Source organism: Hippocampus comes, unplaced genomic scaffold (assembly GCF_001891065.2).
Source record: "Hippocampus comes isolate QL1 unplaced genomic scaffold, H_comes_QL1_v1.1 scaffold80, whole genome shotgun sequence".
In the NCBI taxonomy this organism is placed as follows: Eukaryota; Metazoa; Chordata; class Actinopteri; order Syngnathiformes; family Syngnathidae; genus Hippocampus; species Hippocampus comes.
In genome coordinates this window covers 1,519,469-1,538,246 of record NW_017806164.1, presented here as the reverse complement: position 1 = coordinate 1,538,246, position 18,778 = coordinate 1,519,469, and the positions used below count along the sequence as shown (strand labels likewise).

The 18,778-nt window shown below is 40.7% G+C and overlaps 1 protein-coding gene across 2 annotated transcripts in view; it reads left to right on the top strand.

The window, feature by feature from the left end:
- LOC109531522 (CUB and sushi domain-containing protein 1) overlaps positions 1-18,778 on the top strand; it is a 345,015-nt gene that overhangs the window by 188,623 nt on the left and 137,614 nt on the right. For both annotated transcript variants that reach the window (XM_019895847.1, XM_019895846.1), the window contains exons 6-10: positions 524-636; positions 1,364-1,441; positions 10,172-10,253; positions 12,544-12,668; positions 15,544-15,665. In XM_019895847.1, the coding sequence (XP_019751406.1) occupies positions 524-636; positions 1,364-1,441; positions 10,172-10,253; positions 12,544-12,668; positions 15,544-15,665 (520 nt within the window). The remainder of the gene's footprint in view (positions 1-523; positions 637-1,363; positions 1,442-10,171; positions 10,254-12,543; positions 12,669-15,543; positions 15,666-18,778) is intronic.

Below are 18,778 nucleotides of genomic sequence, written 5' to 3'. Positions count from 1 at the left end.
CCCACCCACCCCCTTCCCTGCCTGTGTTGTCTTTTGGGAAGGAAATGTGAGGGTAGCTGAAGCTGATGTAAGACTTACTGTTTTGAAAGATGGGAGCTTTGATTACTTTTCACAACTTAGTATTTCACTACTTATGTTTTCCTAATTTTTTCCAACTTTGGAAGCACGGCAGTACAGCAGATCATCAATTCCGATACTTGTCAGAGACGTATTAACTTAAACACGTGTTTATTATTTTGGCTGGAGTTTGCAGGGGTGTAGCACCATACTGAGATCGGTTTCTATTTTTATATGTGTATTAATAGGGACCATGCATCAAGCTTCATGAAAGTTGCAGCTAATTGTTTCGCTTCTCACTTCCTTACTTTCATTTGAGATTCCAGTTAATCATTCACGTTGATAAAGATGCTTCCTTTAAACTGCAGATTGTGCAGCAATGTGTCTTTTAACTTGAGCCCGTAACAAAAATCTGGTGGAAATAAATCTCAAGTTCATTAAAAAAAATGTATTTCTTTACTTTCAGGCTAACTGGTACTAGCCTGCCTTCACCAGTTATATCAAGCAAGAACTGGCTGCGGATACACTTCACCTCAGACAGCAACCACCGAAGGAAAGGATTTAGTGCTCAGTACCAAGGTATGTTCAACACTGACACTTCCACTCCATATGTCGCTGCGCTGCCCCCCCCCCCCTTATGTATGGAGTATGCACAATGAGGCAAGAGGGCATATAAAACATCTGTGTGTTTTATCGTCATTTAAGGTATTATTGTGCACCATAATTATTTATTGTTTCACACAAAAAAACCTTCAGGTGATCCATATGATGTTATGATATGGTAGACACATACAGTATGGTCATTCCAAGCATGAATAGACACAGGGCAATCAACAACATTTTACTGACGGAGACCAATCTTGCCTCTCATGTTTTGAATCATTTTTATTTGTTCCCTTTTAGTCGCACAAGACAGTCACCGCTTTACAATGCAGTCTGCATTCCCTGCACAGAGCGCGTTCACAATGTATGGGCAGTGGATAGGGATGTGCTTTGCATGTTTACCATGCACAATAAAACAGGCAATATATTGAGTGATCTCGTGGTGAGGTGAAATGTAAATGAGGGCTTCCCCTGTTAGTCACACATGAAAACATGAAATGCATGTCAGCATAGGCTTGAGTTGCCGTGCTTGCATTTAGTTCAGATTATTGGAGTTTTCACACCGACAGGAGCCTTAACGCGTTTTCGACAAAGTTTATCAGCCAAAAAAAAAAGTTTGAACAGTTTTTTTTTTTTTTTTTTTTTTTTTTAAATAATGCGTTTCCTCTAATAAAATGAGCTCCATCTCCTCTCATTCCTCCAGTGAAGAAAGCTATAGAGTTGAAGTCCAGAGGAGTGAAGATGATGCCCAATAAAGACTCCAGTCACAAAAATGCAGTCTGTAAGTAACCACACACACAATCATGTGGCACACCAATCCGGTATTTCATAAGAAAAATAAAAACATATAGCTTCGAAGAGAATACTGTTGTACGAACAGCGTCGATTATCGCATGTGAGCTTGTGTTATACTCTGATAAGGTGCATTTTCAACTGTTTGAAATGCATATATTCCACCGGGCAAGAAAACAGCTACTGTAGATTGATTACAGTGTCTACCGGTTGGAAACGTGTCCCCTGCCTCATTCGCACAACAAGTATGGAATCTATTAATACTGTTGTTTTGACACACCATTTGATACCGAATAGTGGCTTATTTACGCACCCAGCAGTTGCAACATAATGGAGCTGTTTCCCTTTAAGCCAGTGAAAGGAAGTCCAATACCGCCTTTCCCTAAGTTGCATTTATGGTCTCTATTACCTCCTCGGGGAAATATCAGACCTCGGCCTGCTCCACAATGTTCACCAGCTTGTCCATAAATAAGTCTCTTTTGCCATTTTGTGCTTTGCAGGTGGTGCAAAGTGGGGGGTTTTAAGGCCTTTTTTTTCTGTGGAAACGACCTGGATGCTGTTTGTGATAATGACCCAATGGGAGCAGTGACGGACTAGCAAAGCAGCTAAGTCAGAGGAAAAGAATCTAGATAAGCGAAATAAGAGTTCTACATTCTTTCAGCAAACTTTCAAACCGCTGGTATTGTAGTACTCTGGATGTAAATGCAGGACACATTAGGTCAGCTCTAGATGCAAAATCTGTATCAAATCATCTGTTTTTACAAATATATGTTTAATAATGTTGAAAGTACTGTTGATGTGTAGTCATGTTTCATCAAAAGCGGTGATGCTTATTTAGCAATGTTAATTACTGTGCTTGTAGTTTACATTACAATTACGATTGCTCCATTCCCGCCTCCCAAAGAAAGACAAAATAAAAATTGTAATGTGTATTTTATGAAGAAAAATAGCACTACATACAGTAATTACGTCATCAAATAGAATGTAAATAATGACTTTTTGACACTTTTTTGTTTTCAATTCAACAGACATTGTACTGCTCTTTCTGGTGTGCATGGCTTTGCCACCTGTGAGCAGCATAATACAGACATTGAAACAACAAAGTGTTTCACAGCTGCCTCGGCAAACTGCAATAATGGCCATTTTTGCACATCATAAAATAAAGTTTTGTAATGTTGTCTGTCTACATATGTTGCCCCACCCTTTGTTTCTTGAAGTGTTCCAATACTACATGACATTCATTTGCCTGTCTATGGCATTTTGCATTGTTTCTTAGCAATAGGCTAAACGGACCGCCGTGGGGCAAAGCTTTGTGGTTGTTTTAAATCAACAATGTGCAGTTCCCCATTTTGTGTTTAGTTCAACAGCAAAGTTCAATGAACGGGGCAATAAACACAATGAAGCCTGTCCTCTAGCTAACAAACTGTTGCTTGTTGTGTCACCCGACAGCGCTGGTATCACATTTTAGTTTTTTGTAAGACAAATCAAACATATCCACTGAGCGATTTTCTCAAAAAATTAATACCTAACTTAGGGAGGGCACCACAAGTGTACGTGAAAAGATGACAAATGTAAACATTCTCATGATTGCAAGGCAGTAATTTAGACTTATTTTGGTTATTTTAATTCTAAATCACCATCCTATGGAATTGGCTTGCTGCTAAGGGACACGTTGAAACAGGATTCAGGTCATGTGATGTACTGTATCCTTTTTTTTTCTTTTCCAAGGAAGGCCGAGCGCCTACCACAAGTGATCCTTAGCTTTCGCCCTCATCATAAAACTCTCGTCAATAAATCGGCCTATTTACATGCTCAGTCAAGCATGTGCTGCTGCAATTATCATTTGCGTGTGTGCTTACGAGTGGATGTGCGTGTGTGCTTTTTTTTTTTTTTTTTTTTTTTATCAGTCTTTTGATGCCTGGTGAAGAGTTCAGATTACACACACGCACTCTTGTGTCATGACTCTCTTTACATGTTTCCCCTTCGGCTATCGACTACATTTATCATGGTGCGATGTATAAGAGACTTGGAGTAAAGTGGCTGCGGATGTCTCTTAAATATACATGATACTAATGTTTAAAACCAGCCGAGCTCAGCACAGCTGCGAAAAGTCAGTTAACCTTCTGACTTGAGAAACGCATTGCTCCATAGCTCACGGAACATTGCTCTGTGAGGATTTCTGCGTGATATTTAAGTAAAACTACAGCCATCTCCACTGTGTCCTGCATGTGTTTTAAAACACCCCCCAAAGTAACCATTGGACTAAATTACAAATGCACAGCAGAAAACATGCTTGCTATCTGTAATAATGTGGCGCCACAGAATGAGCGCGCTAATGATTCAACGTGTTGTCCAGGGATGCTTTAAGCTTTGAGAAATTACATTGCTCACTGCGGCACCACTGCTCATTAAAATAAATAGCAGCACTGTTGTAATGGAGACTAAAGCTGGATAAATAATGCCTCACACACTGGGTCAAGGGGTCTTAGATGTGACTCAAACATAGTGCACGGAGGTCAACGGGAAAACGATCACCATAAAAGCGTTACAAAACAGAGGCCAAATATTTTTGGGGAACAATGCATGACTCCTGTGCGGTGACATTTTAGCAGTATAGCAAAGTTTGCAGCAATTTATAATTACTATATCGATGCATAGAATGATGTTGGTGAATTTTAGCCATCAGTAGAATGGAGTGCATATGACTCATCACCCGACAAACTGACCCGAACAGCCTTTCGCCCACAATAGAGGATGGTCGGATATGAGCATGAGAGTAAGTTGAAAACATTTTGGGAAAAATGTTGCGTTAATACATGACTCCAGGGCTCATTATTGATGACATTACCTATGAGAGTGACTACAGCGATTTAAGGAGATGATGCGCTTTCAAGCCAAATTTATGAGTCACCAGTCTAGATAGAAACTAAACACCTCTCTACTGCAGAGAGTGTGCGATAAATATGGCCAATTATCCATCGCTTTTCCAAGATGTTTTGTACCATTTTGTGCTTATAATTTTGCAGGGGCAGTTTGGATAAAGAGCCTCTTCCGTTCCATAAAGAGTCCATCAAGGCATGCTTTTTAATGGCTTTATTGTTGCAGACCTTGAGATCCCTAATCTCAACCCCACCGAACAATGTAGGGAATCTGTGACCTCTCACCTCACAGATGGACTTTTGGAAGAAGGGAATTAAATACAATTAATAAAACAATCAGACAGACATATTCCAAACTTGTGTAAAAAGTCTTCCAAGAAGAGTGGAAGCTGTTACGACAGTAAATGAGAGCCCACCATGGCCATATTTTTCTTGAGTTTTCATTTCCTGTAGGGGTAATAACCAGGTATTTTCTTCCATCTAGTTTACTTTATTGCATATTGCTTTCAGTGTGAATCTGTTTTTTTATGTGGTGACTAAGTGGCTTGTGTGTTCCATGAACATATGTCAGACAACTGACATTAGTCTGAAGCTTGACTGATCCGTGCGCATGATACAATCAAAAAGAGACAAGAGGTGGAAAACGGGATGAAAAGCACCCAGAGAATCTACAATGTGCACATAAGATCTGACTCTTCTCATCTGGTCGCAACCTGAAGTGCAGCTCAAGAGCTCTTAACGGCAACAATTTCAGACCATTTCACACACGCGCCTCACTCTCTCCTTTGCTCGTCTATTGCGATCATTGTTACCTCCTATAAGGAGGTAACACATATCTCATTGTCATTGAACGTTTGTCAGGATTGTGCCAAAACTACTCTGCTGATACAGATGAAATGTTGTGAAGAGGTCAGGGCGCGACGATGAAGATTTTTGACAAAAGTGCTAATCCAGGATCAGTGTTAACATTGCGACGTTTTCTTTCATCCATCTTTCGAGGTAAATCGGAGAGTTTGTCTTGGCGGAGGTTAACAGTGCCATACAGGTTTATAGCTTTTTTTTTCCCCCCAAGCTACTGGGGCCTGAAGATATACAATTTTCCGCCATTGCAGTGCACACAATGAATGAACAAGAGGTACAGTAATAGAGGAAAGGCATAACCAACCGTGATGCACAACTGACTTGAACAGTGCACAGTTTAGTCAGACAATCGCTAAATGAGAATTTGTACTGATCTCAAGACATAAGACAACAAATGATACGATTCAAAGGATGAGCCTCAGCATCAATCATTGTGGTTTGAAAATAGCCCGAGCCCCGTTGGGCTGACTTAATGTTCTAAGAAAGATCCCAGAATACAATGAAGAAGCTACAAGTGTCATAAATATACATTACTACGGTTACTAACACTCAGCAGACTAATTATTCTGCGCTGACAATAAATACTCAATGGCATCCCACAAAACCTCTGGCCCACCACATCTGTTGCGTCCGCAGAGCACCCGTCCGTGTCAGTGTTCCAACGCTCTTCCTGATTGATCGTCACGAGCCATCTCTGGAGTGCCATCCCACATTAGATGAGCAGGGTAGCCAGGTTAAATCACTACATGTTATTTCTAGGACTTTTCATCAGACCTAATCAGACGACAATGAAAGAGGCTCCTGTGACTTGGCAGCCTTTTGCAACAGTTCCACTAATTTTCTCCCTAATTTGTTCTTTATCACTTTTATTTTTGGGGAGGGTTATTGTTTCATGTTCCTTGTGCATCATATTAACCCGCTTTGGAGTGTTTACAGTCTTAATAAAAAAAAAAAAATAATAATAATAATGCTTCTGATTTATGTAGGACCTTTCTGGAGAGTGAAAGACGATTCAAAATGGATATATTGTTCAAGCGCTCACACAATCAGCTCAAGTGGCGGTAAACCACAGCTGCCCTGGGGCTGGCTGACGGAGTAACAATAGCTCCATTACTTTCTTATTTTATAATTTATTTTACATCCATCCATCCATTTTCCGATCCACTTTATCTTCACAATTGTCACGGGGGGTGGTGGAGCCTATCCCAGCTGTCTTCGGGCAGTAGGCGGGGGACACCCTGAACCGGTTGCCAGCCAGTCGCAGGGCACACAGAGTCGAACGACCATCCGTGCTCACACTCACACCTAGGGACAATTTGGAGTGTTCAATCAGCCTGCCATGCTTGTTTTTGGAATGTGGGAGGAAACCGGAATACCCGGAGAAAACCCACGCAGGCACGGGGAGAACATGCAAACTCCACACAGGAAGGCCGGCGCCGGGTCTTGGACTGTGAGGAGTCCAACGTGAAGCCAGCCGACACCCATTCAGCAACGAATGCATCCCAGAGGAGATCTGGAAAGGGAAGAGAACTGCCGCTTAAAATGAAGTAAAGTGAAGTGAGAGAGACAGAGCAAAATTGGACAAGAGAATTGAATCGATCATTCTGTTTGTGTGTTACTTGGCAACAGATGAACTATCGGCTGTTAAGACAACTGTAGTTGTTTGTTTGCACCAAAAGTCAACTTTTAGCAGACGTGAGAATGACAGTGACATCATGCACACCGTGATCGCAAGATGTCAACCTCGCTCTTGACATGTATCATCCCTCATACTGGGTTTTGGGGACTTCAATCTTCGTCCTTTCTCTCACCTACTAACAGCATCAACACAACATGAATGCTAAATCACAATGTAAAAAGACCTCTTGTATATCTTGGATAGCAACAATATTTTGTTTTGTCCTTATTTGATTGTTGGATTTTTTTTTTTTTAATGTTTTCTTTATGACACTTTGTTAGAGCTGTGGTCGGTGTTAAAGTGTTCTCGAGATAATGCTGAGTTGAACTTTCATGTCATTTCCATTACCCAAGCTTCCCAAAATATGTGGCGTGTAATACACTGTAAAATTATGTGCATTCATGTTTAGAGTTTTGTGTAACACCTCATTGGAATGCTCTTTATTGGTCAGACACACTTGTTTCAGTGCGACAGTGAACGACTACTTCTATGATGTCATCGTCTTAAACTACCAGATGGCCGAAATGAATATTAGACAACTAGTATTGGTGTCCTTTATATTAGCGATTCCATTTCCAAAGACTTGATTTTGGTCCTTGAGTTAGCTACCAGAGAGTCATAGGGTGCTAACAAAAATTCAGTAAGTTAGACTAGTTGCTGCAAAGGTTACTTGGTACCCTCAGCATACCCTTGAGCCCGGTGGCCTCAAGCCCTTAAAACTGCTCAGGGGCTTACCACCCAGTGATAATTTTACAGTTTGAGCCTTGCGAGTCCCATGGACTTGCTGATCAGAAAAGTATGAGTCCCATTATGCATTTGGAGAGTCCCAAATTTCGAATTCTGAAATTCGAAATTTGAGTGGGGATGAGTCCAGGTCTTCAGGACCATTAGTGCATGTTAATAGAATCATGTTGTGTGTGCGTGGGATTAAGTCAGACCTATGAGAGCATTGCCTCTTAGTAAAACAATGATGTCTCTCTCTTTCTGATTCTTCTGATCAATGTTTCCCAATATTCATTGAGTCACTGCACCCACTTCCTCATGCTCACTAAACAGTTAGTCGGAATCCGAGGTAAATTAGTCCAAAGTTAAATGGAAGGGTGAGCGCAATTTGTTGATTTAAACATTCTGGTGTGAGGTTGCTGCCCACATAAAAGAACACCAAAGAGAAAATTAATCACTTTCTATTATTTCCTGAAGAGTTGAGTTGTCAAGATGAAAGGTCTGGTGAAGACACTTTGAAGATATGGAAACGCCATTTCTCATCATAATCTTGCATTTCGATGGCAAATGGTCTTTTAAGTGCAAATGCGGGATTAAGTCCATTCGAGAATTTTTGACACCGGCCCAGCTTTTTCTCTATTACAATCTCATGTTGTTTGAATGAGCCATATTTGGCAAATGAGCCTTTGTAAAAGATGCCAATGAATGTCATTTGAACATGAGTGAGGATGAAAGGGATGAGAGGAACGCGGCTGAGTGTGTGTGTTTTCGGCATGCGTGTGTTTGCTTGTGTGATGTGTGTTTTTGGAAAGAACATCAAAACCGCGGTGGGAGCTGCAAGACAGCTTGTTCTGTTTGCATCATATCCCACACAAACATGCATACAAATTGTCGATTCACTCACAACCCACAGCGCGCAAATCCAGAAAATCATCCATTCATCTTTGACGCCTGAAACTTCTGTATCCCTGTTTACATTTCAGCTAAAGTTGGAGCGAGGAAAGGCAGTTTAAGAAGAAAACGGAAAGACAAAACATCCCCTCCATTCCATCATTACCTTTGTCGTTGCTATTATTACCGCTGCCGTGTTATTATAGCCGTTCTTGTTCTTCCATTGACGTCATGGTCATTTTTGGACCACTTGCAAATTGCATGAAGCAAATCATGCTGCCTTGCCAAGTCACTTAAAGGTGGTGTTTAGGTGGAGCTCCTTTTGAGAGTGTGCCCGTGAAGTCACGAGAATGACTGACACCTCGTCATTCACACTTTGTGCCTCTGATTGGTTGTTTTTCCACGGGCACCGTGGTTTATTACAAATCACAATAGAGATACAAAGTGGGACCAGCGAAGGCACGCACACACACACACACACACACACACACACACACACACACACACACACACACACACACACACACACACACACACACACACACACACACACACACACACAAATAAATAAATAATTGGTAAGTCATTTTCTCCATGTGGGCTATGAGTGTCAGGTCATACTCAAAATTTTCAACTCCTTCTTTAAGAAGACTGTCAAAACATCATTTATGTTGGTTATCGCATCCACAACATTTGCTCATTCATCATTGCCCAGAAAAAACTATGTGTCCAGTAATTCTCCACCAACTCATCACATATTGAATGATTTAAACAAAACATAATTAATTATTTGATGATCAGTAATTTATTTTTCACTTGGTTTCGTAGTCATGTTATCAAATATACACTAAAGTAAAACACGTCACTCAGATCTTCACCTCCTCGGAGTAGCTCGTTTGTCAATCTTGGAACAGGAGGAAGGCTGGATTCATTTTAAGGGTATTGGTATTGTGCCTGCAGACTCACCGTCGCATGAATATTTGGGGCCGTTACGGATGTGTTCGAAATAGCTGTGGTTTTCCTTCAAAGATTTGTCAAATGTCTCTTAAAAAAAAGAAAGAAAAGAAAAAACATTTGTTCATGCTGTCACATTCAATAACGGTTACTTTAGCTTCTGCTTTTATCCGGGGACCTAAACTCTTCTCCTCCTTTTGTGGTCGACAAGATGGGGTTTATTTTGAATTTCAAATACGCGTGAATGTACTAAGATACTTTCCAACACAGCATGTTCACCGTGACTTCTGGCAGATGAAGACATGCCTTTTGACTGCTAAGTCATGTTGGCTTTTTTTCTCAATGTTTCATAGCTTTCCATGTTGATTTGTTCATTTCTAGGCAGCACAGTGAAGTGGGAGCTACCGCACGTGCATCACAATCGAGAGGTCCTTGCGATCATTTATTATTACAATTTGGACAGAGACAATTATACAACATAAAAAAAGTTTTTTAGGGTGGAGTACCATGATTTACACAGTTGGAAAATATTAGTTGGGATTATTTGTCACCATTTTTAATGATTACAGACAGTTAACTGCCATTAGTTCGAGAATAATATTCCAAAAACGTTTTCATTTCACACAAACATGTTTACATTCCATTCTTGTTAATAGTAATGAATACAATGCATCGAAACAACTGAAATTAAAAAGGTGTCTAACATAGGAGTCTTCCTATTTTTGTTTCTCAGTGAGTCAAAGTGGCCTGGCTGGAGATGTGTGTCCAGATCCTGGAGTCCCAGAGAATGGCAAGAGGATGGGATCCGCCTTCCAGTGAGTCCACGTTTCATTTTATTCCAATCATCCTCAGGGAGCATTTTCTGTTCAAAATACATAATGCGATAAATGATCCTCGAAGGTGTGTTACAGGAAGTTATTTTGTATGCCAAGCCAACATAACCAGAGATACTGTATGATTATAAATAGCAGTGATCACCAACCTTTTTGAAACTGAGAGCTATTTGTCCTTCACACAAGGGGATGCCACTTCTGAAAGAACAAATTTGCTACAATTACCTTTATTAATGTTTATTTTAAGGATCGATCGATTAATCTGCAGATATTAGCGCTTTTAACTTCATTTGCCGATTTTTCCTTTTTTTTTTTTTTTTACACAAATTAATACATACATGACATTAATATAAGACAAAGATAACATTCAAACACAAAACAAAAAATGACAAAAAAGGCAGATTTTTGCTGATTTTTTTTCTTTGCTTTGAGAATGTGTGACCTCAGGTTTCGAAGTACGGTGAGAATTTCAAAGTATGGTTTTTGTTTTGAACTAAGGTTTCAGAATAGGGCTAGGATTCACAAAACAGGGTATGATTTCAAATTAGGACTTCAAAGTAGACCTTCAATGTAGGATTCGAGTTTCAAAGTAGGGTATTGCTTTCAAATTAGTGTTCCAAAGTAGGGATAGGGCTTCGAAGTAGGGTTAGATTTTCAAAGTAAAGTCGTTCCAAGTAGAATTTCCAAGTAGTTATAAATGATAACAAACTATGCCACTGTGATGAAAATAACCCGATAGATTTAGTCTTTTTTTTTAGGGTATAAGACAGCCAAGGTGGCTGATGTGCATCACGTACATGCTGCCATTACCTCGCTGCCTTCCGCCTCCCTTCCTATTTTTTTTTTTTTGTCTCAAGAGGGAATAATGTGTCAGAACAAGGTGATTGGAGCAACATGAAAGGCTAAAAAAAAACAAAGTCATTTGATGACTCACTCTCTCGATGGTGTGTCAGCTAACAGCAAAGGAGACAATTCATGATCTTCTTGTATGATGCAATTATCCTCCGAGCATGGCATCTGGAGCTAATAGTCTTGTCTTGTAATTACAAGACACTCAAGGAAGGATTTTTTTTTTTTTTTGGCCTGAAAAACATTTAAATGATGATCATCCTTTATTCTCCCGCGCCTGCTGTTCTTCATTGCCATTAGTTACTATAGCCCCGTTCACACGGCAACGTTTGGTCCGACGCAGCTCCGAAACAAATCCAGTCGAGCATTCACACGTGCACATTTGCTATGGCTGAACAAATGTATTAAGACTATTATTGGAATCTCTGCGCTTGTGAACGGTCATTACCAGCGTGTGTGCATGTAGTTTAAGTTTGCATTCACGTCAGGGCTGCGCGGACATATTGCTTTGCCGTGCTTTTGTCCTTCTCTCCCCTTGTTAAGCACCGAGGAGCTGAAACTGAGAGAATATAGCGCAGGAGAAAAACATTTTTTGTGTGGTTGCGTAGGGGGCGGGGGCAAGGCAAAGGAAAAAAAAATCTGTTTGGTAACTGAAAATACACAGCTTAGTTCATACAGTTGTTGGACCACGTTATGATTTGTGTGTTCATAAGAGTAGCTACTTAAGAGCTCAAAAATTGCACCAGCATCAAAAACAATTGGAGGATTACCTGAGAGTCGGGAAGACATTTTGAAAAAAAAAAAACACTGTAATCAGTTTTCATTCACCGACAATGCATTTACTACAGCTTTGTCTTTTGTTGCAGCAAATTTCACAGCCGGTACTTGTATGTAATTTGTATACTCTGCATGCTCACAGAGAGATGTGTACACAACAAGCGTGTGTAACAACAGGGTGGAGCCCCTGAACAACCAGGAGCTAGTGTAGAAGCTCGGCCAGGAGGTTAAACGCTCGCCTTTCAGCGGGGAAGAGACATTGAGCTTTACAGGCAAGACGTCATGTGGACTCGAGCTGACATGGCTGAACGTCCCGCTCACATGTTAGACAGCAGGATGTCGAAAACATTAGTGAGTTGAGAAAATGACAAGAGACAAGAGGTAAAAGTATCAGGCTCTTAAAATAAGAACCGAGAAGACAAGAGACAGCAAAAGGAAAGCAGGCAAGAGCACACCAGTTTAGAATTAAAACAACAAATGAATATATACTCCCAAAAAATGATTGATTTATTTATTATAAAAAGAATAATTGGAACTAACAGAAAAATCACCAAACGCACAGCACATACATCACGTCACCGCTTGCAAGTACAACAAGATAGCATGACAGTGTTTGACACTGCTTCTGTTTTGTCTCCCAAAATAGAGTCGGCTCCAGCGTCCAGTTCAGTTGCGACGACAGCTACGTTCTTCAAGGATCCAAAAGTATCACTTGTCAGAGAGTGACGGACACACTGGCTGCTTGGAGTGACCATCGGCCCATCTGCAGAAGTAAGATTTCGCAACTGTCACCTCCATAACACCTTCATTGACGTCATCATTTACTGTACTGGATGTGTGTGTCGTCACAGTCACACGATTGAATATGTTTTCCACAGCCAGTTTGGATGATACAAATCAGGACATTTATTTTCCCCAAGATGAATCAATTTATTGATGGTCTCCATGGGGAAATTTGTTCGAAAAGCAAACTGACTGAAAGAATGAAATAAGATCTAGGAAGTGAGTAATAAAACCAAATAAATGGAATATCGGCTGTCCATTTGTCTTGGCAACTACAAATATTACGAAGAATGACTCTTGTAGAGTGTAAGTGCACTTATCAGACAGCTTCAGTTCATTTTTGGTTTTCACAGAATGATAACCAGGCTGTTTACGACTGTGGCTGCAATCTGCAGTGTCTTTTATAACTTCATCCCACCGAGTGGTGTCCAATATTTAGAAATACTCACCCGATGAGGGCGGTTCACTACTCCAACCTACAACCACAAAAAAACCAGGACCCTTTTTTTTTTTTTTTTTTTACCTGTGGCAGCATAACTAAAAGCAGATCATTTCTTTCTACCATATGTATATAATTACATTTTTGATAGAGCTTTTCTGATAAAATTAATTACAATGTGCAGATGTACGAAATCAAACAGTGAGTGTATATCACGTTTTAGCTAGTGTACATTTTATTGTTTTATTAAAACCTCTTTCCTTACGAAAAGTCATCGTAGGTGTTAACACAAGGAGTGGATTTGGAAGAAACACATGATTTTATTTTTTTATTTTTTGAGACTGACATTGCCGTATTATTCTCTGCCAGTGTCATAGAGACATGATGTCATTTACATTTGGTGTTGTGTTGATGATTGCACCACTGGTTGCTGTGTGAGTGCCAAAGCAATGATGCAGGGGCTCTCACTGCCCATGCACTGACTGACAATACCCTGTTGCCTTTATTGCTCCACATTGGAAAGGCAGACAGCTGGCATACACAAACCAAATTACACGCACACACACACACACACACAAACACAAAGATACACACGCCTACATTGACAGCATGTGTCCAAAGGATGGTGTCACACACCTCTGCAGCAGTCTTTGCCTCAAGGTGTGTGTGTGTGTGTGTGTGTGTGTGTGTGTGTGTTGTGTGTGTGTGTGTGTGTGTGTGTGTGTGTGTGTGTGTGTGTGTGTGTGTGTGTGTGTGTGTGTGTGTGTGTGCATGTGTGTGTGTGCATGTGTGTGTGTGTGTGTGTGTGTGTGTGTGCGGGTACATTTGACGGACAGGCCGTCCCTGAGCTCAGACACATACTGTAAGATTCCTGTCACATTGTATTACACTGTCTGTGTTTGTGGGTCTGGTTTGTGTCTAGAAGTCAGTATGTGGCTGCAGAGACTCGCCCATCCTCATGATACCGGCCACTCTTGTCAAGGAGGAGACAAAGAGCTGGAAGGCGAATGAGTTGTGGGCAGATAGATGGATACAGAATGTTTTTTTTTTTTTCTCGCTTCAAAAGCACCATTCTAAACTTTTAATTTATGTTACACCAGCTGTCTTGGCCAAATTCCCACCAACATTGTTATATTGTTTTTTTTATTGGGCCACATTTGTAATCCAGGTCTAGTTTTGTATCTCATTCGATGGTACACTGCATGTGCTCATCGCAGTGTTCATTTTCCTGACACCGGCATGAATGACATAAGTTGCAAATGGGAATTGGACTGCGGCCTCCCTCCGCAAAGTTTGTATTGACACTGAGACCCACCCTATCCGCTCTTCTTGAACCAATCAGCGCATGAACACATTCTGTGATTAATTGGCTTGTTTTGTCAACTGGGATGGATTGTCTCTCGAACTTTCAAGTCAGGATGTTTTGTGTGCGCTGATGAGCAGACACAAGCACAAAAAAAAAAAAAAATAATAAGTACTGTAACTGCTCCACTGAGTGTGTCTGGTCTGGTGTTGGCGCTCTCCAGGGACTCAAGCCCATGAGCTTTCCCTATTCTCCTCTGAGACCTAACTGTTAATTAGAAGCTGATCTGTGGGAATGAATAGCCATTAACGCGTGTGTGTGTGTGTGTGTGTGTGTGTGTGTGTGTGTGTGCATACACCACAGTGTGTTTCAGCTCTCTTTTTCTAATTAACAGGCAGAGCAGTCATCCTCAAGTCTTCCTCTCTTTCAGTCTTTTTTCTGTCTCTTTCTAACCTTTTTGCCCTTCCTACATCAGTCACTTCCTCTTACCTTTTTTTTTTCTTTCACTTTTTTTTTTCACTGATGAATGTCTCTTAAGCTGTCTATTAAAAAGATTATTTTTTTCCTTTTTAAATGCAACTGCCTGAACCTGTATTGTGACCATTTGGGCACACTAAGGCAAAAACTGGCTCAAATGACAGCAACTGTAAATAGTCTTGTTTGGTCGAATATTCAATTCACATTAACAAAATGAGTGCTGTGAATGGACATTGTTTTATTCAGCTATAAGAGTGCAATGTTTGTTTTCTTGATTGCACGCTGTCAAAACAAATGTTGATCCTGTCGTTTATCTTTGGCATGTTGTCAATTTCAGTGATTGTTATTATCATTATTGCTACTATTTCTGATAATATTATTATCCATGTCTTTGTTCCACCTCTGAATAGTATTTGACATCTGGTAAAATTAGTACATGATTTGATCATTTGCTATGATTGACCAATCTCAGTTTATGCGTACACTATTCTTAATTGTTACAATTCAAAATGTTCATATTCAGTGGCCGCACTGAAAGCAAGTAACTTTATGAGAACATTTCCAATTTCTAGCATGCCGCCTCTGTGGATTACATTCTGAATTTTCTTTTCAGTGACTGTCTGTTTACTGTCTTTTGCCTGTAGCCCGTACGTGTGGTAGCAACTTACGGGGGCCCAGAGGGATCATAACATCTCCTAACTACCCTGTGCAGTATGAGAACAATGCTCACTGTGTCTGGGTAATCACTGCGCTGGATTCTGCAAAGGTGAGTTTTTATCCCGCTCGTGTTTACAGTTCTTAAACCGCTTAATCTCAAATGCAGGCAGACACGAACCTCCAGTTTGAACAGGGAAGCCAATTTCGTTATTTTGCTGTTGACTGAAAACATTCTGGTTTCATGAACAACTAATGAATTTGATTTTTTTGAATGCCTAATGGTGCAGCGTGTACTAGGAGGTGGGTAAGATTTGCCCGAGGAGATGGATGCCTTTGAGCAGTGTGTAGATACCAACGGTTCAGAGGTGGATAGACCACAACCCAGTGGAAAGTTTTGAGTTGAGCTGAAAGGGGAGATGATGGATGACTTTCTTGGTGAACACACCTTCAGGGCTTGATCCTCCTCCTCTTTGTCCTCACACATCTTTTGCATTGACATGACAGCTGTGCCAAAGACATCCTGAGGTGTTATTGGAGTGTCAAAGAGAATCTCCTTCTGAGTTGACAGGACTGTGAGGTGCGCCACCAGGCTTATTCTTGCACGAAACACCGCTGAAGAACTTGGCGGTAGATCGACTCCCCAGTGCATTATTTGAATAAAGGCAGTCTCGCATGTTCATGAGGCCATCACTGAATTCCTCTAAGAAAGAGCGTCCCCTCATTGGTCTATTCTCCTCATAAACCAGCAGGGCCTTTAGGAGGCCTTGGTTTAAGCTACACTGATGATAACGTTCTCGTGAGGTGTCTGGCAGGCTGACCTGTATGAAAATCACCTCTTGCTGATAGTTGCTATAGTTAATGTCAGCTTGGGAGACATTGCCATTTGTTTCGTCTCAGTGTTGCCACTTAATTTGATTAGTTTTAAAGTGACATGTCTCGACAATCAAGTGGCCTCACTTGTGTTCAGTGTCAGGCTAGTAAAAGTCTTCATAAAGGGACCATCCACCAACCATGTCCGCTGGTTGAGCTTTATGTAGGGCACAGGTGTCAAAGTCAAGGCCCGTGGGCCAGATCTGCCCCGTCACATCATTTTATGTGGCCCGCGAAGGCAGATCAAGCATATCAAGTTCCATGATGCTTGCTAAAGTCTGAACCAAAATTTCAAATTGTCGTATGTAATCCACAATAACAGTCATTATTCTTGACTTCTGGTTTTAAAACTAGTTATCCATCAATTTGTTGAGCGCTGTGTATGTAATATGCGGAGGTGATTAAACATTTATATGGTTTCCCAAAATTCATTGCGGCCCTCCAAGGGAAACCATAACTACAATGTGGCCCGCGACAAAAATGAGTTTGACACCCCTGATGTAGGGGATAGTTTCAAAAGACACAGCTTGGATTTTCGGTTCTATTCAGAAGCATTTTCACTGACTTTTCTTAGATGCCATTTATTAATTTCATAGCTTCGGTATTGTGGGGGGTGGTGGTGCTGGTGGGAGGGGCGGAATATGCTCATTCGGAAAGAGAGAATATCAAATACTTGAAAAAGGTGTCAAATCTGAATGGAGACATGCAGCATTATGGATGTCTGGCCAAGAGGAGGCTTCAAATGATTTTTTTGTACCTTCCTATATGACCGAAATACAAGTCACAGACATTTGATCAGAGAGAAAAGAGTATGACTGGATTTAAGGGGGAGGGTCTCAATGGAGAAACGCATACAGTTGGTTTCATACATCAACCTTTCGCTATTGTTCTTGATCAGACAAACTGAAGTCATTTGTGAATTAAAAAAAAAAGGACATTTTCTATTACACTATCCTACCTTTTTGATGACACATGTATGCACACCCACACACACACCGGCCACACGAGCACCAATCACAAGTGGCTGCAGCATACACGGCTGGTGGAGTGCACTCCAGCAGAGTCGTACTGTGTCAGGCACAACAAAAAAAAAGTACGTCTGCAGGCTGCAACGTGTTTGTGCTTCATTGGACAGTTGCTTGTTGTTGTGCAACCAACAAAGCAGCACAGTAACAACCCTTGATCCGCTTCAACCCACCACCCCTTTGTATTTGTCCTTTTCGCTGAGATCTGACTCATCTCAATTTCACTTTTCAGCAACTTGCCAATATAGCAAGGTAGCGATGGGAATGTTATAAAGAAAGAAGGAAAGAATATGATGGTGCAGAGCAGATTATTCAGTGGAGTTGGGTCTAAGATGCTGGTGAGAAAAAGTAGGACTACAGGTAGCCGTGGTGGAAAAAAAATGGCCACATATTAGACCTAATAGACCATTGCTTTTATTATGTAAATGATTTGGTAAGACTTTTCAATGAATAAAATGAAGTGCTGTAGTCCATATTTTTGCAAGATCGATGAGTGTTGCTCACCATCAGAAAATGATCACATTTTTTTGACCTGACTGTGATTAGGTTACGTTGAATTTCAAGCAGTTAAGGAATTGTTTACATTTTATTTGATATGTCCACTAATGAGCCGGATTACTCTGGCAAAACCTTTAAGAGATGTATGTGTGAGAGATTTATTTTGTTACATGGATTGTCTTTGTGAATTAAGACCATCATATATTATGATTATTGTTGTAATTATATGATAAGCAACAGCAACATCAATGGTGAAGATCACTAGCAGAAGGCTTATTGAGAGACTGGGTGACTCTCGTCATGGCAGTGGTTTTGGTCTTGAAGGAGGAAGATTTGGTGGTCTTATTGGGGGAGTAGGAAAAAAATTGAGCAGAGCTGAGCAATAACCAGACCGGTAAAGGTTTGCCGGGCTCCCATACTGTAGTTGTATTGTGAAAGGTATATTCGATAATGTATTAGACTTAAAATAATTGTCATCAGTTAGTTTTCGTGGCCTCGCCATGCGCCAGGAGAAACAATTACAACAATTACATTTTGCAGGCATAATGAAACAAGAAAGAATAATTGGCAAACAATTAGGTTTGAATAGGTATTCTTGAAACCAGCTCGGAGGCGATCATTCAGTATTCTCAGCGATAAAAGTGGACTGCACTACCCACACATCAGTATGTTCTCGTGTGGAGCCAGCTGAAGTGTTTTTCCTCCTTCCTTATGACTCTGCATTGCTGAGCTCAAGGTCACCACTCCTCCACGGTTTTGTGAAGGCAGCTTTGTTGTTGAGTCATTGTTGTATCTGCATGAATAATTCATAGACCTTCGCAACAACATC